The 20,326-nt window shown below is 44.3% G+C and overlaps 1 protein-coding gene across 11 annotated transcripts in view; it reads right to left on the bottom strand.

Annotated features, from left to right (window-relative positions):
• Positions 1-20,326, bottom strand: part of SNX29 (sorting nexin 29) — an 875,170-nt gene that overhangs the window by 675,282 nt on the left and 179,562 nt on the right. For all 11 annotated transcript variants that reach the window (XR_011022742.1, XM_068244702.1, XM_068244708.1 and 8 more), the window contains exon 12: positions 5,423-5,486. Coding sequence is in view for 10 of the 11 variants with exons in the window: in XM_068244702.1 (XP_068100803.1) it covers positions 5,423-5,486 (64 nt within the window). In the remaining variant the exon portion in view is untranslated. The remainder of the gene's footprint in view (positions 1-5,422; positions 5,487-20,326) is intronic.

Here is a 20,326-nt window from a genome sequence, read left to right as displayed (position 1 = left end):
CCAGAGCAAAGTGCTGGAAGTCAGTGCGGCAAATCAGGATACAGGAGGAATAGAATCCGCACACCCGCAGGTAGAGTCCAAGGGTTTTTATTTAATCCAATTCACAAAGGCAGTAAAACGGCTGACGTGTTTCGGATCATATCCTTACTCATAGCCTAAACAAACAAAGATGTCAGTTTGTTTAGGCTATGAGTAAGGATATGATCCGAAACATGTCAGCCGTTTTACTGCCTTTGTGAATTGGATTAAATAAAAACCCTTGGACTCTACCTGCGGGTGTGCGGATTCTATTCCTCCTGTAATGTATACCTGCGTCGGTCGTACGCCGCTAGCAATGCGCTGCTTACCCGCGGCGGTCGACGGTAATTTTCCGCACGGCGCGATTGACGGGACCGATCTATTTCGGGCCGAAATAGATCGAAAATTAGCGTGTTGCGTGAACGATTTGACAGCAGATTCGATCCCAGTGATCGAATCTGCTGTCGATCGGCGGGTAATCGGCCTAGTGTATAACCAGCTTTACTCCTGGTTATATGGAAGATCTCTTTGAAGTGGATATTCTGCTTGGCAGGAACAGGACTCATCCTTTCACGGTTCAGTGTAGATACAGCTCGAGTATGATGGGATCCCAGGTGTGACTGGTGCGATTGAAGTGCGGTTTGCGTGTGCCCAGCCGGCTGTGCAGTTTAAATCTCGCAGTGTGTTTTATGGTTTTAAAGTGACACAACTATGACTATACAGTATTTTGTACGTTTTTGAATAAAGATTAATGTTGGAAGTGAAGCAGAGCCTGACCTTATAAATTTTACTAATGGTGTACCGTATCGGTCAGACTCATGCTCCCTCATTCTGGTGAGGTATCCACAATTATTAATGCCAGTGAGTTCCAGGAACTTTTTTCTTGTTGCAATGTCTTTTGCAAATAGACATAAGTCCGTCAGAGCTCAGACCCTACACCGCACACTGCATCAAATTGGAGTGCATGGCTGTCATCCCAGAAGGAAGCCTTTCTAAAGATGATGCACAAGAAAAACTGCAAATAGTTTGCTGAAGACAAGGAGACTAAGGACATGGATTACTGGAACCACGCCCTGTGGTCTAATGAGACCAACATAAACTTAATTGGTTTAGAAGGTGTCTGTCAAGTGTGTGTGGCAGCAAGGAAGTGATGAATACAAACAGAAGTGTGTTTTGCCTATAGTCAAGCACAGTAGTGGAAGTGTCATTGTTTGGGGCTGCATGAGTGCTGATAGCACAGGGGAACTACAGTGCATTAAGGAACTATGAATGCCAGCATGTACTGTGACATATTGAAGCAGAGCATGATGCCATCCTCTCAGAAACTGGCCTGCAAGGCAGTTTTACAACATGATTATGACCTCAAACACACTTCTATGATGACCAATGCCTTGCCACCAGCTTCATCATGGAGGAGTGATATTAGGTATTAATGGCTGTTTAGACATAATGGCTGTGTGTTGGTCCATTTTTATAACAAATGTACAGCATATTTACACTGACTACATCGGGGTCAGGAACCTTTTTGGCTGAGAGAGCCAGAAACGCCACATATTTTAAAATGTAATTCCGTGGGCGCCATACAATATGTTTCAAACTGGGACAGTGCGCATGCGCAGCAGAGGGCTCACATCCCTGTTGCCATGGAGATGTGTGTACAGTTGATCCTTTGGGCAGCGAAAGAGTCAGACACGTCTTTAGCTTCTCTTGGGTTTCAGCAACATCAGCAATTGCCCCCAGAGCAAAACAGGGGAAATACGACTAACAGTTCATACAATTAGCTAGCTGAGTTGGGCTTCACTTTATTGGGACAACAAAAGTGCGGGGATCTTGTCCTACAAAGTCACTGAACCTGACAGGATCCATGGTGGGACAATTGGAGCAGCCCTTAGTTTGGGAAAGTGGGGGGGCGAGTAAGTTAGTAGTGCATGCTACAGCAGTAGCGCGCTTACATTGAAAATTTTACTTGCGCTGTCACACAAAGCGGTGCTGCTTGAGCGGTGTAGCTTAGTGAATCAACCCCTAACTGTGAGCCAGATGTAGCCATCAAAAGAGCCACATCTGGCTCCCGAGCCATAGGTTCCCTACTTCTGGACTACATTATATTAAAGTGTCATATCTTCAGTGTTCTCCCATGAAAATAGATAATAACACAATAAAATAGTATAAATAAAATACCCTGTTATATACAGATTAGGTCATAAAATGGGAAAGACTATGACAACTATGAAAAATATAAATACATAATACTGTATAACAATGGTTCTTTGGCATATCTAGAATAAACAAAATGTGGAAAAAGCTTGCCCACAATTCCTGTTGACTATAACAAGAAATTCCTGTTGACTATAACAAGAAATCATAGCTGGAAGCAGTGCTTTTATATGAAAACAACGTAAAAGGTGCCATTGCTAGTCTCATTCTATATTGTAATTCTGATCTTTTGGCTTCAGGAGTTCCTGAGTCATACACCTGAAATAAGAAACATTTTGCTTCTGGAATATAGACAGAGAGGTATTTGAACATTTGACTCAATCCTATCAGTGACTCAAAGTTTTAAAGGACAACTGCAGTGAGAAGACTACCAGGTACATAGTATTGCTTAAAAGGAAATAAATATGGCAGCCTCCAGATCCCTCTTGTTACAGTTGTACTTTAACCCCCCTGGCGATCTATTAAAAACCGCCAGGGGGCAGCAGAGCAGTTTTTTAAAAAAACATTTTTTTTAAATCACGTAGCGAGCCCAGGGCTCGCTACATGATAGCCGCTGTGCAGCGGCAACCCCCCACCCTCTTCGATCGCCTCCGGCGATCTCAGATCAGGAAATCCAGTTCAAAGAATGGGATTTCCTGGAGGGCTTCCCCCGTCGCCATGACGTCATCGACGTTGTGACGTCATTGGGAGTCCCGATCTACCACTCAGCGCTGCCTGGCACTGATTGGCCAGGCAGCGCACGGGGTCCTGGGGGGGGGGGTGCTTTTAGCAACAGACCCTGAACAAGCATGCAGCAGATCAGGTGTTCAATTTATTGTCAGATCAAGACAAAATTATTGCATCTGCATGCTTGTTTCTGGTGTTATTCAGACACTACTGCATCCAAATACATCAGCAGGGCTGCCAGCAACTGGTATTGTTTAAAGAAAAATAAATATGGCCACCTCCATGTCCCTCTCACTTCAGTTGTCCTTTAAACTGGACTCCTATCGCCCTATTTCCCTAATAAATCAAGACCTCAAAATATTAACCAAGCGGATGGCAGACATGCTCTCTCAGTTAGTTCCAAGTCTAATACATCCCAACCAGGTGGGTTTTGTAAGGGGGAGAGTGATGGTGACTAATGTGAGGCGGGAAAGGCATTTAACGTGAATCCGAAAGCAAAATTTCAAATCCTGGTTTTCTAGCCTCACCTTTCTGCCTTTACAGAGGCAAGAGCCAGGGTTGTCCGTTGTCACCGCTGCTCTTCAATATTGCAATAGATCTCCTATCATGGATTCTCCTAAGCAGGTTACAGAGTATAAACATCAGGGACCAAAGGGTGGTCTCTGTGCTTTTTGCTTGTTACATTTTGTTATTCCTAGATAAACCAGAGAGTCAAGTCCCACTGGTACTGGACATTAGAGAGAAAATGGGAGCAGAGTCAGCGAAGCAGGTGGTTTCAGTGCTCAGCGCCGAAGGCAGGGCGCCACTATAGCACTAATGCTATAGTGCACGCCGCACACAAAGGGTAATTCGGGGTTCTGGCAATCGCTGGCCCACAAATTACTTCTCCCTCTGAGTTGCTACAACTCAGAGGGGGAATAGTGTTTGGCGCCGCCGGGAATTTGAGCGGGAGCAGGGTGAGCCGCCATTTGGCTCAGCAACAAATCAACCAGATTGCCGGCAACCCTAACAACTGTGGTGCTCCAACCCTGGGCATGTTTAAATCAAAACTGAAAAGCCACATGTTTAGTCTAAGCTGATGTGATTCCTGGTAGTCGATAACTCCTCCAAGTTTCTAAATGAGAGAGACCAGGAGCCCAATGGTGCAGTAACATCTGTACAGATTAATATAGTACGGTGTAAGTATTATACTCACTAAGGTTGGTTGCAGTTCTTTCAACCACCATTTATGCCCATGTGAAAAAAAAAAAGTTCCTGCTCGGTATCCCAGGTCTGCTCGGCAGGTTCTGGCCGGTCGCACTCCTTGGATATACAGTATTGGAAACACTAGGGTTTGCAATATTGGCCCTGAAGGGTTATGGCTAAACTAAAACCTTGCAAGAGGCGCCATATATATCTGGTGATAACTATATATATTAGGAGTAAATAGCTCTTACCTCCTCAAACTAATAATCACAATAGGTTTGTTAATGTTTTATTCATGCACATTAGACGTGTTTCATAGGTGCTAGCCCGCTTCCTCAGGTCAATACAAAAGTGTCTCAGATAGCATTGTTCCACGGTCGTGAGCTCCTCTTTAAATGCAAGAGGCGCTCATGACCGTGGAACACTGCTGAGATTTAAAGAGGTGCTCACAACCATTGAACACTGATATCCGAGGCACTTTTATATCAACCTGAGGAAGCAGGCCAGCACCCGTGAAATGCGATGTCTAATGTGCATGAATAAAACAAACTTACCTATTGTGGTTATTCCTTTGAGGTGGTAAGAGCTATTTAATCCTACTATTTATCTAGTTATCACAAGATATATAAGGCGCCTATTACAACATGTTTAGTCAGGCATTTATGAACACATAACTTTTTCCCCTGAACACATCACTATGTACTGATCTGAGACAAGCTTATGTGCTTTGGGTCCTACAGGAGAAAAGCGCTTTACCAATGTTTTGTTGTTGTTTTTGTTGACTACTTTCCTGAAGGCAGGAAGAGAAAGATCAAAAATGCATTTTAGAAGGAAGGATCTCTATGAAGTGAAAGCTAAAACGCGAGCTGTAGAATCCCACCGAGACCACAAAAATACAATGACCATCGTGGGTAACTTGTCACAACTGCACTTCAGCAAAACAACTAATGTGAACCCCATTTTGTATAGGATTTATTTTTTATCTAATTCAATATGAAAGGAAACGAAGACAGCTTTTAGGTAAGAGTATTTCCAATAACCTACATTCAGAAGGCACAAAAATATTCTTCTAAAGGAAAAAAAAAATCAGAGCAATTGTAAGAAAATTCTGTGACTTGCCTTTAAAGGAGCCATTCATAGGTAATTAGGAACAATTTGCCTTTTCCTGTAATTTATGTATGAGTATCAAATGAAAGTGGAGTTATCGCAGAGGATCTATACTGCTATTTGGGTCAACAAGTCAACATTTGCTACAGGTGAAAGCATGAAATTTGTGAATCCTTTGTTCTGGCAGCATTGGCAGAATCTAACACAATTAGCATTTCCACAGAAAACCTACGTGTTTTGCTCCTCCAGTTCATCTTTCCTATTCATCATGAGAACAACAGCTTGACGGAGTTCACCTAGAGAAAAAAGGCAGAACAAATAGAATTACAAATAATGCTGAGATATACAACAGCATGCATTTTTTTTTAAGATAAATCCCATCACAGAAATAAACCTGTCTTTTAAAAGTTTACAACAAAAATACAGACAACTTCAAAGTGAAATTTCTTTCAAACAAATGAAACACTGTGAAACAGGAATAAAATAATAATTTTTATAAATTGCACTCAGAGACAACTTTAATATGGCATTCATTAGCCCAACAGTGACGTAAACTGCTAGCAAACTTTTGTTAAAGTGGACCTGAACTCTGCACAGGACAGAAGGAAAACAGAGAAATGTACCCTGTATGTATTTAGAGAGTTTAGCCCCATCCCCCCTCATTTGTAACTCATTGTAATTTGAACTCTCAGCTGGTTAAGCTCGGGAATCTCCATTGCCACAGCAGAGCAGCTAATTTGTAAACACAGGATGTTAACAATACGTCTGCTTCCATGAAAGTAGGAAGTAGACAAACTGCAGATGTATTGCAGGATTAGTATCAGCTATAACAATTAAATGGTTTTCTTTAAAGGTTATTATGCTGTTGCGTATCTTTTAGAGCAGAGAGGAATTCTGAGTTCAGGTCCGCTTCAAAGGATACCGGAGGTGACATGGGACATGATGAGACAGACATATGTATGTACAGTGCCTGGCACACGAATAACTATGCTGTGTTCTTTTTTTCTTTTTTTGCCTGAAAGGTTTTTCTTTTCTGCCTGAAAGGGTTAAAAATCAGGTATGTAAGTGGCAGTTCCTGTCTGAGGCCTAGTGCACACCAGAGCGGTTCAGCTGCGGTTTGCGATCCGCTTGCGGGTGCGGATCCGCTAGGGTAATGTATTTTAACGGGCTGGTGCACACCAGAGCGGGAGGCGTTTTGCAGAAACGCATACTCCAGGGCTGCTGCAGATTTTGGATTGCGGATGCGTTTCTGCCTCAATGTTAAGGAAAAACACAAACCGCTCTGAAAAATGGCACTTCAGAGCGGTTTGCCAGGCGTTTTTGTTTCAGAAGCTGTTCAGTAACAGCTTTACTGTAACAATACATGAAATCTACTACACCAAAAACGCTTCACAAAACCGCAAAATGCTAGGTGAAACGCTACAGAAAAAGAAGAAAAAGCTTTTCAAAATCTGCTAGCATTTTGCGGATCTGCTAGCGGTTTTTGGTGTGCACCATGCCATAGTCAGGACTGGGTCAGACTACAGTGTGACCCTCACTGATGAGAAATTACAACATGGATTATTATGGCTCTGTACAAATTAACAAGCTGACACATCATTGCATTCCAGCAGTTCTGGAGGTGTGTTTAGCTTCTTATGCTTCATACACACTTGAGATAACAGTCTTTGGAGAAGGCAAGATCACAGACCAATTTTACCCCCTTCCATGTAGTATGAGAGCTATACTCTACACAGTCTATTCTATGGAGCTGCACTCCCCATCAGATAAAATCTTTGCAAGATGCTGCACACAAAGATGCCCGTACACACTCAAAAGATCATTATCTGCAAAAGATCTGTTCCTGCAAAAATCCATTCCTGCAAAATGCATTCATAGTCTATGAGATCTGCAGATCCTCATGCACACCTGGTTTACAGACAATCATCTGCAGATCAGATCCACCAGGATGGATTTTCAGATCTGCAGATGATTGCCAGATATGCAGATGAAGTCTGTTAAACAAGGTGTGTATGAGGATCTGCAGATCTCATAGACTATGAATGCATTTTGCAGGAATGGATTTTTTCAGGAACAGATCTTTTGCAGATAATGATCTTTTGAGTGTGTACGGGCATCTTTGTGTGTGCAGCATCTTGCAAAGATTTTATCTGATGGGGAGTGCAGCTCCATAGAATAGACTGTGTAGAGTATGGCTCTCATACTACATGGAAGGGGGTAAAATTGGTCTGTGATCTTGCATTTTCCAAAGACTTTTATCTCAAGTGTGTATGAAGCATAAGGGCAACAATGGTTAATTTGCATATATTCAGCAGTGATGCACTGGGAGACATCTCAAGCTCACTCCAACCTGAATTATTGCAAATTCTTTATGTAATTTAAGAATTACATAAACATAATTTAATTTATGTGTTTAAGAAAGCAAACTTTTGTTTTCCATAGCATTTTAGTAAGTGAGCATTTAGGACCATTGTAGCCCCTTACACACTCCAATGAGTTCTGGTTCGCCATGAGCTTGCTGGTTAGTCTGTACTTGTGAATGGCTAAAGGGCTTTGTGGGACCCTTTATGGGATCCTAGATGTTCCTTCTGTATTTTTCCCAACACCATGTATACACCAGAAACAGGTACTGTACTAGCAGGGTACAAATGACCTGCTACAAAGGCTCTGAAAACATTATTATGCATAACATTTTCTTAAATGCAACTTTCCATTGACATCGGAAGGGTAAGAAATTACACCTATCACAGCCAGAAGCTGCTGCTTAATTAGCAGGCAGCTAGCTAATTAATCATCAGCTAGAGAATTTGAAAGATTCAATTTGAAACCCTTCGTGGGCCAGCGGATATATGTAAATCAGCTGACATTGCTAGTTATCATGGATAAAGAGGAACTCTGACCCTAAGGCGGCCTTTACTGTATATACTGCTTCATAAGCAACACACCCTTTCCCTGCCCTCCCCCTCCCCCCCCCCCCCCAAAAAAAACACAACTCTTTTCACACACAAAAAAACACTCAGAAAAATAGGGAACAATAAACATCGTTAACTAAATTGGTCAACTATACATACCATATTAAAATAGAGGGTCAATAATAATGTAAAGACATTAACGTTAAAAATCGTTACTGTATTTAACAATACAGCTTAACCCAACCCTACTCTCACACGGAACCCTCCCTTGGTGGTGCCTAAACCTAACCACTCCCTTGGTGGTGCCTAAACCTACCCCCCCCCCGGTGTTGCCTAACCGCCCCTCAGTGGTGCCTAACGTAATATCTTTGGTAACATAAAACTTGTACATACAAACAAGATAATATGACAAAAATTATACCGATGCAAGCTTCTAAATCAATAACCTATTTCAAAAACTTTAATATTCTAATGTTGTTAACAAAATTTATTGGGCATCCTATTTTCTGCGTTGGGCAGCGTATTAACAATAAATGCATTAGAACCCATGGCGACACCCTTTTCATCCCTTAGCCACCGGCGCCCTTTTTTCCTGCTTATGGATAAACACAACCCCCAATATTATATGGCATAACAAGCAGATGAGGTGAAAGGGGGCTTTTAAAAGAAACAGAACTATGATAAATCAACCCATAAGAACCCATACTCATAACGCATCAAACACATGTGAATCTGCATAAGACATCATATGAAGCAACATATGCTTACTGGAAAGCACTTTACTCTGGATAAGCTGACCCCCAACTTCTAAGAATCTTTCAGTATAAAAATGGAGGCTTATCTGTGAGTATATTTAGTACAAAATCATTGGATAATGAAAGGTTAAGGAAGGGAATAAAAATTTTAAAACGAGAAGGAACATTGACATTACTTTAAATGCTACAGAGAGATCAATATAGCACCACCAACTCTCTGCATATCAATGCAAAATGGAATGGGTATAGACAAAAGCTTCCATATCGGAACCCATGAATAGATTTGCGTAGGACGGGGCCACGTTCAAATCATGGCCATTCCTCTTCTCTGTACGTAGTAGATGACTTCGTATTTAAAGTAAATATCATGGAAGATCACCATTAGTACTGTATTTTTCAGAGTATAAGACACACCTTTTCTCCCCCATAAGTGGGGAGGAAAAGTCACTGTGTCTTATAGTCCGAATGTTACTCTGAATCTGTTCCCTAGAAGTGGCAGCTCTTACCTATCTGGGCACTTGTGTCCTCGGTCTACACCCGCTATGAGGATTCTGCTGCTGTAAATGATGCTAACAAGGTGCTTCCTGGTCCATGAAGATCATGGGGTGGGGAAGCAGGGGTTAGTGTAGTGTAATGCAGTGTAGCTGAGGTAGGGAGGGAGCAGGGGTTAGTGTAGCTGGTGGGGCAGCAGGGGTTAGTGTAGCTGGACACTGTAAATTATATATAAACATCTTGGGGGGGGGGGAAAACGCCACAAGATGCCCCTGCACCATCGATGCGTCCAGGTTTAAATTTTTTTTTTGCCTTTCGTTTTTGTCCTCTAAACCTTGGTGCGTCTTATGGTCAGGGGCATCTAATAGTGCATAAAATAGGGTAGTTCTCTCACAAATAGAGTTGTCCCGAGCGGTTCAGCCGCAAACTTATTCGCGCAAACATCTGTGGTTCGCGTTTGCGTCGAAATGTGAACTTTATGGCGAGTTTGACCTGCCCCTATACCACATAATTGGGCCTCTACATCACAGTCAGCAGACATGACAGCCAATCAGGCTGCACTCCCTCCTGGAGCCCCCCCCCCCCCGCCCCCCTTATAAAAGGCAGCTGCGTCGGCCATTATCTCGCTCGGTGTTGCTGCAGTAGTGAGGGAAAAGAGAGAAGCCTGCTGTAGACACAGAGAAAGCTTAGTTAGGCTCTTTAGCTTGCTCCTAGCTGATATTTGTTGTTAAAAAGCACCACAAAAAGAGCTGTTTTCAGAGATCATGCTCTTGTGAAGTTTTTTTTTTGTGTGCCACTGACACTGCATTATACAGCCCTGTGTGTCACACCTGGCCCTTGCTAATTGCTATACTGTGCAAGGCCCAGCACATTCAGTGCCTACTTTTTCACTGCACCTGTGTGTGACAGCTGCACATTTACTGTATAATACCAGTCCGAACGTGCATACCTGTTCATGTTCACTGCACCTGCGTGACAGCATGCAGTGTTATATAATACCAGTCACTGCATAACTGTTCACTGCACCTATGTGTATGACAGCTGCACATTGTATTGTGTAATACCAGTCCGTGCATACCTGTAACTGCACCTGTGACCGCACATTGTATTATATACCCGCAGTCACTGCATACCTTTTACTGCACTTGTGTGACTGCACATTGTTCTACCAGCAGCCACTGCAACCTGTTCACTGCACCTGTGTAACCGCACATTGTTGTACCAGCAGTCACTGCAACCTGTTCACTGCACCTGTGTAACCGCACATTGTTGTACCAGCAGTCACTGCAACCTGTTCACTGCACCTGTGTAACCGCACATTGTTGTACCAGCAGTTACCTTTTCACTGCTGGTACACTGTGCAGGCTTGACCTGTGGCTAGAGTTGTCACAATTTGCCATCCAACTTTTGTCTTGCCCTGCCTCAAGCGTCCTGTCAGAAAGGACCTTCAGCGCAGCTGGAGGCATTGTCAGTGAGAAGAGAAGTCACCTAGGTCACAAAAGTGTTCAGTACCTCACCTTTATCAAAATTAATGAGGCATGGATCCCGGAGGGCTACTGCCTGCCCAAAGACTAAGTCAGTCCCCACACACAGCATCTCTGCCTGCACGCCGTGTGACTGCCTTCTCCGCCACCACCAACAGGGTCCAGGACTCCAGGTGGATTCCTGAATTTTTAAGGCCGCTGCTAGCAGCAGCCGCTATAATAATTTTTCTGGTGCGTGTACATGCCTGCCTAATTTTTCTGGCTGCACTGTAGCTGCAACAACAAAACAAAAGGCATGTACATGTGTCAATTCCCCTTCGTGATCGTTACCTTGCCGCAGTGAAGGGGCTTGCGCATCACAATGAAGCAATGACCGGCTAAATGAGTGTGTTGGGGGGCACACCTGACCCAAGAAGATAGATAATAAGGTTGTTGCTTCATTGTGGACAGACCAAATTCGATCAGCTGGACACTCAGTCACTGTTGTTCTGTCATTCAGTTACCTCAGCCCGACCATATGGGCTTGAAAACCGCCATGGCCTGCACTCTCGCCATGGTGCGCACCAGTCCAGCATGGCCGTCACTACACAAACCGCTGTTTGTGGTGCGTTACACAGTGAGTTTAGTCTGTCAGTGTGAAGCAGTACACTAATTACACTACCTGATTGATGTATACACATGCAAGATGTTTTAAAGCACGTTAGGCCTCCAATTTAGCAATAAAATGTGATCTCTGCCCTTAAACCCTGCGGTAGTAAAATATGGATTTTTCCCTGCGACTTTTGGCGTGTATCCTACTCCGCCATGCCCCCCTAGAGGTGTTAGACCCCTTGAAACATCTTTTCCATCACTTTAGTGGCCACAATTAATGTTTGTAGTTTTGAAGGTTCGCCTGCCCATTGAAGTCTGTGGCGGTCCAAAAGTTTGCATGTTCGCGAACTTTTTTCGCGTGTTCGAGTTTGAGGAACCAAAATCGGAGGTTCGCGACAACTCTACTCACAAATGATCTTTGTTTATGGGAGAGATCAATCTGTCTGAGTAGGTACAAGTCCACCACTTCAATACCGTCCTTGTGTGGGATGGTTGTGTACAGACTCTAGACATCCAAAGTTACCACCCAAACTTACTCATCTTCCAAGAACAATATGGTCTTAAGTTTTTGGGAAATCCACTGTAGCGTCATTCCTTTCATTGGTTTCAGGATCATAGATGTGGAGCCGGATTTCATCCTCAAGTCATTAACCTAGCCAAAAAGTACTGTGCATCTTTAAAATGGGCCAGTCGCTTTGGATGCTTCAGCTTGTTCCTTTTCCTGATCACTGCTCTAACATTTAAAGAAAAGCAGAGATGAATAAAAAGCCTATTTTTTTTACTTACCCGGGGCTTCCGCCAGCCCCATAAGCATGGATGCGTCCCTCGCCGTCCTCTCACGTGCCTCCCGCAGTCCAGACAGAATGCTCCGTACAAACGCAATCAAACACCGGTAGACGGCTCAGTCGTCCCAGTCTGACTGAGTGACGTCAGCCGGGGCCGTCCGCGCATGCGCAGAAGGTCCGCGCATGTGCAAAGGCCCCCTGCTGTCATCACACAACTGCTTACTGGAGCAGATTGCGGCTGAAGGGCGGCACTGAGGAGGACGGCGAGGGGCGCATCCATGCTTATGGGGCTGCAGGATGCCTCGGGTAAGTAAAAAACATGCTTTTTCTTCATCTCTGGGTCACTTTAAGCGCCCATGCTGCTAAAAGCTTGCCCGTGTCTAGGATTGTGTTGATAACAAACCCAAGCCGCTCCCATGAGATGTCTAGCTTTTTTTGTGGATATTCACCAGTCCTCAATAATCAGCTCATGAAGAACATCCCAGGTTGCCGGGTCAGTTGAGGCTTGGGGGGTGGGGTGCCCACTGCTGGGCTCATTGTTGACTATGGTGAAATGCCTCATCTTGAGATGAGAAATGCAGGTTTTGACAAAGTTGTAGGAACGGTGCTTTTCCCCCAGTGTTTGTGACATCTCAGAGTGAATGCCCTTTGCAGACTTTTCACTAGAGAAACAAAAACTTCATGACGGCCCGTGAAACTTGCTTGTACCTTAAAGAGACTCTGTAACAAATTTTTCAGCCTTAGTTCTTGTATCCTATAAGTTCCTATGCCTGTTCTAATGTGCTCTGGCTTACTGCAGCTTTTCCTAATTGCACTCTGTAATTAATCTTATCTGCTTTCCTCTGTCGTGTCTGTCGGGCTAATGCTTGAATGTGTGGAATGTGCAGGGCTGCTTGTGATTGGTTAGAAGGGATACACACCCTCTGCAGGCCCCCTGCACACTCTGTATGACTCACACACTCTGCTTATATGAGCCTATTACAAGCTGGTTAGTTTGTTTGTAAACACTGCCTAAAACTGTTAATTACAAGCCAGGATTGCAGCAGAGAGTGGCAGAAACAGCACAGAGGGGCACAGAAGAAAATAAGGAATAGAATGGTATGCTTTTTAGTGTAAGAATATTAGAGTACAGATTCTCTTTAAAGAGAAGATCCGCGCTGCACATAAAAAAAAACTGCACTCACCTGGGGCTTCTTCCAGCCCCTGGCAGTCGATCGGTGCCCTCGTAGCAGCTCCTCTCCCTCCCGGCGTCCAGCGGTGATTAAGCTGACCTCGTCAGGTCAGCATCCAGGTCAGCTTCTGTGGGCTCCACGACGCGGGTCACGTGGTGTACGCGACATCATCGGGTCTCTACTAGTTCTGCGCCTGCACAGTAGAGACCCCATGACCCAGCCGTGGAGCACACAGAAGCTGACCTGGAAGCCGACCTGGCAAGGTCAGCTTCTTCAACGCACCGATCGACTGCCAGGAGCTGGAAGAAGCCCCAGGTGAGTGCAGTTTTAAGAATTGCACACACCTGATATTTGCACAGTTACATACTAACTTATTAGGCTGTCATATAGCCCACACTTGCTTTTCTATTTCATCTGGAAGGGGGTAAAAGCCAGGAAATTATCAGCACACCCTTGTAGATCCATGTTTAGAGACAGATTTTTTAAAAATGACGCCCTATGGGCAACTCTATACAGTAAGAGATAATCACCATCCACCGTACCAAACACTGCAATAGCACAACTGTGTTTGATTCACCTCTACTATACACAAGCATGTACCAAGCTGGCCTGGGAAGTGATGTAATAGAATACTCTGATATTTGACATTCTTTTTATTCCTGGTGACAGCTATGACAACAAGAAAAGTTTTCTTCAGAAAATGTGTTTATGCCCGCACGCCGTTAATGAATTCTTCCTTCGTTCATATGTAAATCAAACATTGGCGTCACTGAATAATACCATTTCCAATTATAGGCTTCACTTCTAATATTCTATGTCATATCATGAAAACCCTATTCTTGGCTCCTATTTCACTTAAAAGTTATAAATAATCACATGGCACTCATATCTTGACTCCCTGCCAGCCTGTGCAGTGTGCAGTTATGCTAAAACAAACCTGTTTCTCCCTTGCGTGCCTGTCATCGAACTCTTAAAATGGAACGTTGAGCTCATCTTCATAGAAAAATAACAGGAAGCCTGTTTCTTAAATGGTGCCATTTAAAAAAAAAATACTTGCCACCATATTTACTAAAGCACTTCTGAGATACCAAAGGCTATGTTACATCAGCAATAATTGTCTTTCAGCTTTTTCAGAGGGATCCGACAGTTTCCAAGCGATAAACAATTCAATAACACTTCTCAGAGCAGAGCTGAAACCATTTGTGTCTTGTAAGATCACACAGAAAGTCACTTGTAATAGCAGCACACACTCCTATGAGCCTTGAACATTCTGCACCACTAGCTGAAATCACAATGTTATTTGAAAATTACAGTAGTCATGAAAACACCATAATAGGAAAATGGGAATCATTGTTCAGATTATCAGGAAGCTCCCAACAGCTAGTGGCCGGGTGGGGGAAAACCTGATATATGTGCTAGACAACCAGCTGCAGACATGTGCCTTCCCCCCCCCCCCCCGGAGCCAGGAATAGGTGCCTGCAATATAGGTTAGGTAGGTAGGTGTCCCCAGTACAGTACCTGCTGGGAGGTATATGGCCACAGTGCACCGTGCAGGGCTTTTAACTCACGAAACCCAGGATCCAGGCGCTGGCAGCAATTCTTCTTCCAGTCCTTGGAGGATCTGGATCCCTCAGGCGAGATTGCCATTTGTCGTCATGAAGACTGGCGGGTGGCGGCAATCTCACTGTAGGGGTACACTGCCACCCGGAGGATGGAGGGAGAATCGCAATGCTGGATCCCAGGGAGGGAAGTGTAAGGGCTGCCGCAGATCTCACTGCCGTATGATTTATTCCTGCTTTTAGGGTCTAAAAGCTCATGAAAAAAATTGCACCGCTTTTAGACCCTAAAATCCTGAAATAATCATACCACATGAAGGTTAACAGTAACATTTTTGAACGATTGTATTCTCAATCAGACATTCAGATTGTATTGTATGAAAAACAGAGAAGCTGGTGGGCCCAATCAATCTTGAGCGGTTGTATTATTGAATGTTCCCTGAAAGAACTGATTGATGCCCATGGTAGATTTTTTTTTTCACAGATATGGTCGCAACTGGTTTTGATAGCAGGAATAATTCAGCTTTTTTAAATGCTGTGGATCGATAAAATACAATCTTTTCTTATTAAGAAATACAATTGTGCAGTCACTTGATTGCAAACAGATAAATCAGGAGCATATAATTTCAGGTCACTGACGTGGAAGTTGTTCTAAGGTTGGTGCAATTGTGAAGATTGAGTACCCAGAATTCCAGAACAACTTGCAAACACTGAAGGGGATAAAAAAGGTCACTTGGTATCTGCAGAGGCTAACTATTTCATTCTTGTGTTTTGTTTTTTTGTTTGTTTGTTTTTGTTTCAGTACAGTACAGGTTTGCTTTAAGGTTTAATGCCATGCCATCTACAAACTTAGAAACACTGCTGGAATCCGACGCCATCCCTAAATTCGAATTTAGTTATGCAACACTGCAATTATATCGGGGTTAAGGGTGTTCTTTTTTAATAGCGATGACCACATGTGATAGGTGAAATATTATTTGAGCTATGAATTTAAACTTACCTAAGCATGCAGGGGTCAGGTAGGTTCAGTGTATATTTATATCAGTTTGTTGCTCATTGTTTGTAAATAGAAATGTTGCCATTTTCTCCAAACATGAATTATTCATAAGGTTGTGTATTTGTCCATTTGCCACGGTTAGCAGAACGGTAGTCTATTTTAACATGTATTAATGATGTAAAAGGAGCCAATATTTCCCACATAAAATCAAATGTTTATTTAAATTACATGACTCTAATATTTATACTATTTAAAAAAAAAACATTCTTTTTGAAAATCATGAAGGCTGCATTCTCTGGGGTAAATGACCACACCTTTGCCAATTCAAGAAAAGTAACTGTGATAGAACAGGGTTGCATTAGTGCAGATGGCATGTGTAGCATATATATATTAAGGTAATGATTTACACAGGTTTTGTTTGTTTGAAACAATTAAAATAATAATATAAAAAAGTAAACGAAGAGCGTCCGGATAACCAAACAGTATACTAGCATTGGCAAACGCAGGGGGGGATTACAGCTGCCCAGAATCCCCCCTCAGACCAGGGCCGATGCAGTGTCTGGGGACAGGCACAAGCTAATGCTGGATACACACCATGAGTTTCCGCGTCGCACGCGGCCGTCGATACGCGTCGATTCGATTATTTCCGAACATTTCCGAACGAATTTCGATGATTTTTAGGTCGAATGCAATGTAAAGTATGGCAAATCGACCTAACGATCCATCGAAGCTTCAATCGGACATGTCGGAAATAATCGAATCGACGGCCGCATCGAACGCGGAAACGCATGGTGTGTATCCATCATTAGATACCAGAATATCTGCAGGCATCCTGCAGCTCACAGCACTGCCCCCTTTCTTTCCCTGCTACTGTTGACTTTGGGTGGAGCAGCAGCGTGTGTACAGAGCATGGAGCAGCTCTAGGGAACGTAACAGAGCACAGATTCAGGTATGAGCACAGCCCTGTGCCCTGCTGTATGAATGCTTCACTTTTCCCTTCATAAGCGAGGACGGCTGTCCTCATTATTATTTGTATCCAAACTGCTCCTGATCTATCCCATTGTCGATCGGGAGCAGATTGGACATTTAGGAAATAATTGTCAGATCCCGTCAGTTGGACGGGAAATTGCATTGTGCGTACCCAGCATGATGTCCTACCATATTATTATACTATATTGTGCGTGGCTGAGGGAGACCTTTCAGGAATCCCCCCCTTGAAAACCCTGGGTTTGCCCCTGACTAGGGACAAAGAGTGTTCAAAGGGAGCATAAAGTAGGCTCTCTTATCATAGCTTGGGTTATACAGGCCTCTATTCAATTAACTTTTTCTCTTGAAGAGAACCCGAGGTGGGTTTTAAGAATCCTAGTAGCACACAGAGGCTGGGTCTGCATATAATGCCCAACCTCTGTTGCTATACTCTCTCCCCCCAGGCCCCCCCCCCCCTGCGCTCTGCTGTCCCCTATACATCTAACTGCTGTGCTAGCAACATGCAGCATGTTGCTAGGAAGCTGTTTACATCCACACTGTCACTCTCCGCCGCTCCCCCACCTCCTCTACAGCGCCGGTTCCCGCCTGCGTCCCTTCCCTCCCCGCTGATTGGAGGGAAGGGACGCAGGCAGGGAGTGGCGATATAGAGGAGGCGGGGGAGCGGCTGAGAGTGACAGTGTGGATGTAAACCGCTTGCTAGCAACACGCTGCGTGTTGCTAGCACAGCAGTTTGATTTATGGGGGACAGCAGAACGTGGGGGGGGGGGGGGCTGGGGGGAGACATTCTAGCAACAGAGGCTGAGCATTATATGCAGACCCAGCCTCTGTGTGCTAATAGGATTCTTAAAACCCACCTCAAGTTCTCTTTAAAGTGAATGAGAATCGGTACAAAAAGAAAGAAGCCAGAGGCAAGGCTCTAGGTCCTATAGAGCAGGGGTCCCCAATCCCCGGTCCGCAGCCCAATACCGGGCCGTGGGATGTTTTGCGCCGGGCCGCGACTAATCCTCTGCCTCTCAATGATTTTTTTACTATCGGCTGGTCTAAACTTAGCCAAGTTCAAAGCTACGAGTGCACGCGGCTAGATCTCCATCTGTACGCGTTGCAGAGCGCAGACGCGACATAGCTCTTCTGCTGCGCAAGCCAGAAATCCTGCCCATCCTAACTCCCGCTCTACTCAGCGTGTGTAGCCGTGTGCAGCTGCGCCATTGGAAGAAAAAACAGTAGCTTGAGACAATGCGGCAGAGCAGCCGATCATATTCCTACCTATTACTATTTTCTGCTTTAGGTAAGGCAGCCTAGTAGTGTCCATTTCATACCACATTTTAGCCCCTTTCCTTTGTTGTAGCCTCACTACGTCAGATTCTGTGCTGCATAGGCCCTAGGCCTGGGATTGTAGTTGAATACTTGGATGATATATCAATGATCATAATGTGTACACTTTTTGATCTGCCTTTTGCTGGCTTGTCTTTTTAAAAGCTATCCATGACTGAATAAAATGCACACCATTCCTTATATTTCAATCTTAATAGCAGTATTTGTATAGCGCCTTTCTCCTGTCGGACTCAAAGCGCTTGCGAGGCAGCCACTAGAGCGCACTCAGTAGGCAGTAGCAGTGTTAAGGAGACTTGCCCAAGAAACTCCTTGCTGAATAGGTGCTGGCTTACTGAACAGGCAGAGCCGGGATTTGAACCCAGGTCTCCTGTGTCAGAGAGCACAAAGTTTATTAGGGACTTATCCCAAATATAAAATCATTTAAAGTTTAAATGGTTTTATATTTGTCCCTCATAAACTTTGTGCTAAGATTGAAATATCAAGAATGGTGTGCATTTTGTTCAGTCATGGATAGCTTTTTTCCCTTTTTAACAAAAGCAATCTGCAGAAACCCCATCTCTGCCTTCCCGTTCCTCTCTCGGTCCCCGTTCCAGCACTGGCTCCCCGGTGGGAGTATTCTACCGATTTGGTCAAATATTGCTCTCTCTCTGGTGTGAAGGAGGCGTCAGAAGTCTTCGGGAGGCAGAGTGCTCCCAAAGACGGTCTGCCCCATACCGTGCATGCGCTGTATGCAGCCGCATGTCTTTGGGAAGACTTTCGAAATTCCCCGTGGCAGGAGAATCCAACGGAGGAGCTATAGGTCCCAGAGCCTTCCCTCTCCTTAGATAAGTACGGTATCTGTTTTTTTTTTTTGTTTGTTTTTTCACGATTCCCAATTAATTTAACCACCCTGGCGTTCTATTAAGATCGCCAGGGCGGCTGCATGAGGGTTTTTTGTAAATAAGAAAAAAACTATTTCATGCAGCCAACTGAAAGTTGGCTGCATGAAAGCCCACTAGATGGCGCTCCGGAGGCGTTCTTCTGATCGCCTCCGGCGGCCAAAATTAACACGGAAGGCCGCAATGAGCAGCCTTCCGTGTTTGGCTTCTCCTGTCGCCATGGCGACGAGCGGAGTGACGTCATGGACGTCAGCCGACGTCCTGACGTCCGCCGCCTCCGATCCAGCCCTTAGCGCTGGCCGGAACTATTTGTTCCAGCTGCGCAGGGCTCAGGCGGCTGGGGGGACCCTCTTTCGCCGCTGCTCGCGGCGGATCGCCGCAGAGCGGCGGCGATCGGGCAGCACACGCGGCTGGCAAAGTGCCGGCTGCGTGTGCTGCTCTTTATTTCATCAAAATCGGCCCAGCAGGGCCTGAGCGGCAGCCATCGGCGGTGATGGACGAGCTGAGCTCGTCCATACCGCTAAGATGGTTAAGTTTTCTCTTGATGTCAGGGACAAGATTGTAGACCTGCACAAGCATGTCACTTAATGCATAAAAGATAGGCTAATAAATTGTTAATCTTATAAACAGAGGTAATCTTACCTCTCGTGAAGAATTTGGATCAGTTTATTGAAAAAAAAGGTCTTTTATTTGAGAACATAAAATTGACAACGCATTCCATGGGTGCTGGCCTGCTTCCTCAGGTGCAGGCCCTTTTCCACTAGCAATCGCAATCACAAATGCCAGCGATTGCAATTTTTCATGAATTGTTATGCGATTGTGATTTTTCATTTGCATTGCATTATCTCTCAGAAAATCGCTCCAGAAAGCGATTGCAATTTCCGATTTACAAATTGGATCACTATAGTGAAAAATACGTCTCATGATTTCTATGATAAAGTAGCAACCCTAGCGATTTAAAAATCGCTAGCTATTTGCGATTCAGCTGTGTAGTTGAAAAAGGCCCTTACGGCTGAGGTTGTATAGCAAGCATGATCGTCTCTCTTCACAGAAAAGTGATCATGCTTGCTACACAGCCATAGCAGTTAACGTACCTGTCTTTTCACTGACCTCGGGAAGCGGACAAGCACCCGTGAAACACGTTGTCAATTTTATGTGCTCAAATAAAAGACCTTTTTTAAATAAACAGGTCCAA

This window comes from Hyperolius riggenbachi, chromosome 7 (assembly GCF_040937935.1).
Source record: "Hyperolius riggenbachi isolate aHypRig1 chromosome 7, aHypRig1.pri, whole genome shotgun sequence".
In the NCBI taxonomy this organism is placed as follows: domain Eukaryota; kingdom Metazoa; phylum Chordata; class Amphibia; order Anura; family Hyperoliidae; genus Hyperolius; species Hyperolius riggenbachi.
Note: the sequence above shows the minus strand (reverse complement) of the source record. Positions and strands in the feature narration are given on the sequence as shown.